The sequence below is a fragment of the Penaeus monodon genome, chromosome 21 (genome assembly GCF_015228065.2).
Source record: "Penaeus monodon isolate SGIC_2016 chromosome 21, NSTDA_Pmon_1, whole genome shotgun sequence".
Classification (NCBI taxonomy): Eukaryota; Metazoa; Arthropoda; class Malacostraca; order Decapoda; family Penaeidae; genus Penaeus; species Penaeus monodon.
The window spans coordinates 8,140,740-8,141,048 of record NC_051406.1 but is presented as its reverse complement, the minus strand read 5'-3'; the positions used below and the strand labels follow the sequence as shown (position 1 = coordinate 8,141,048).

Genomic DNA, 309 nt, shown 5'->3' with positions numbered 1-309 from the left:
AAACACAGTAGTGTCATAATTTTATTATTTTTAATCTTTTTATGGATGGAGACCCACTCCTGTACTTATTGTTACTTGAATTTTCAGGGTGGCATTTGTGAAGGACATTTCTGGTAGCCGTGTATCTCTCTACAGCATCCATGCTCATCCAATCAATGAAAATCAGTTTTGTGTTAGTGGGCACGATCAATATGTTCGAGTATATGACCGACGTTGTGGGAATGACTTCCCAACTTTGAAGTACTGTCCAAGACATTTGGTAAGCTGAGTTCCTAGTTCTACTTTAGATTTCTCTCTTAACTTGAAGGA

General features: G+C 37.9%; 1 protein-coding gene across 5 annotated transcripts in view; it reads left to right on the top strand.

Moving 5' to 3' along the window:
- LOC119586165 (DDB1- and CUL4-associated factor 8-like) overlaps nt 1-309 on the top strand; it is a gene marked incomplete at its 3' end in the record, with an annotated part of 13,010 nt that overhangs the window by 9,595 nt on the left and 3,106 nt on the right. For all 5 annotated transcript variants that reach the window (XM_037934863.1, XM_037934862.1, XM_037934861.1 and 2 more), the window contains 1 exon segment: nt 88-259. In XM_037934863.1, the coding sequence (XP_037790791.1) occupies nt 88-259 (172 nt within the window).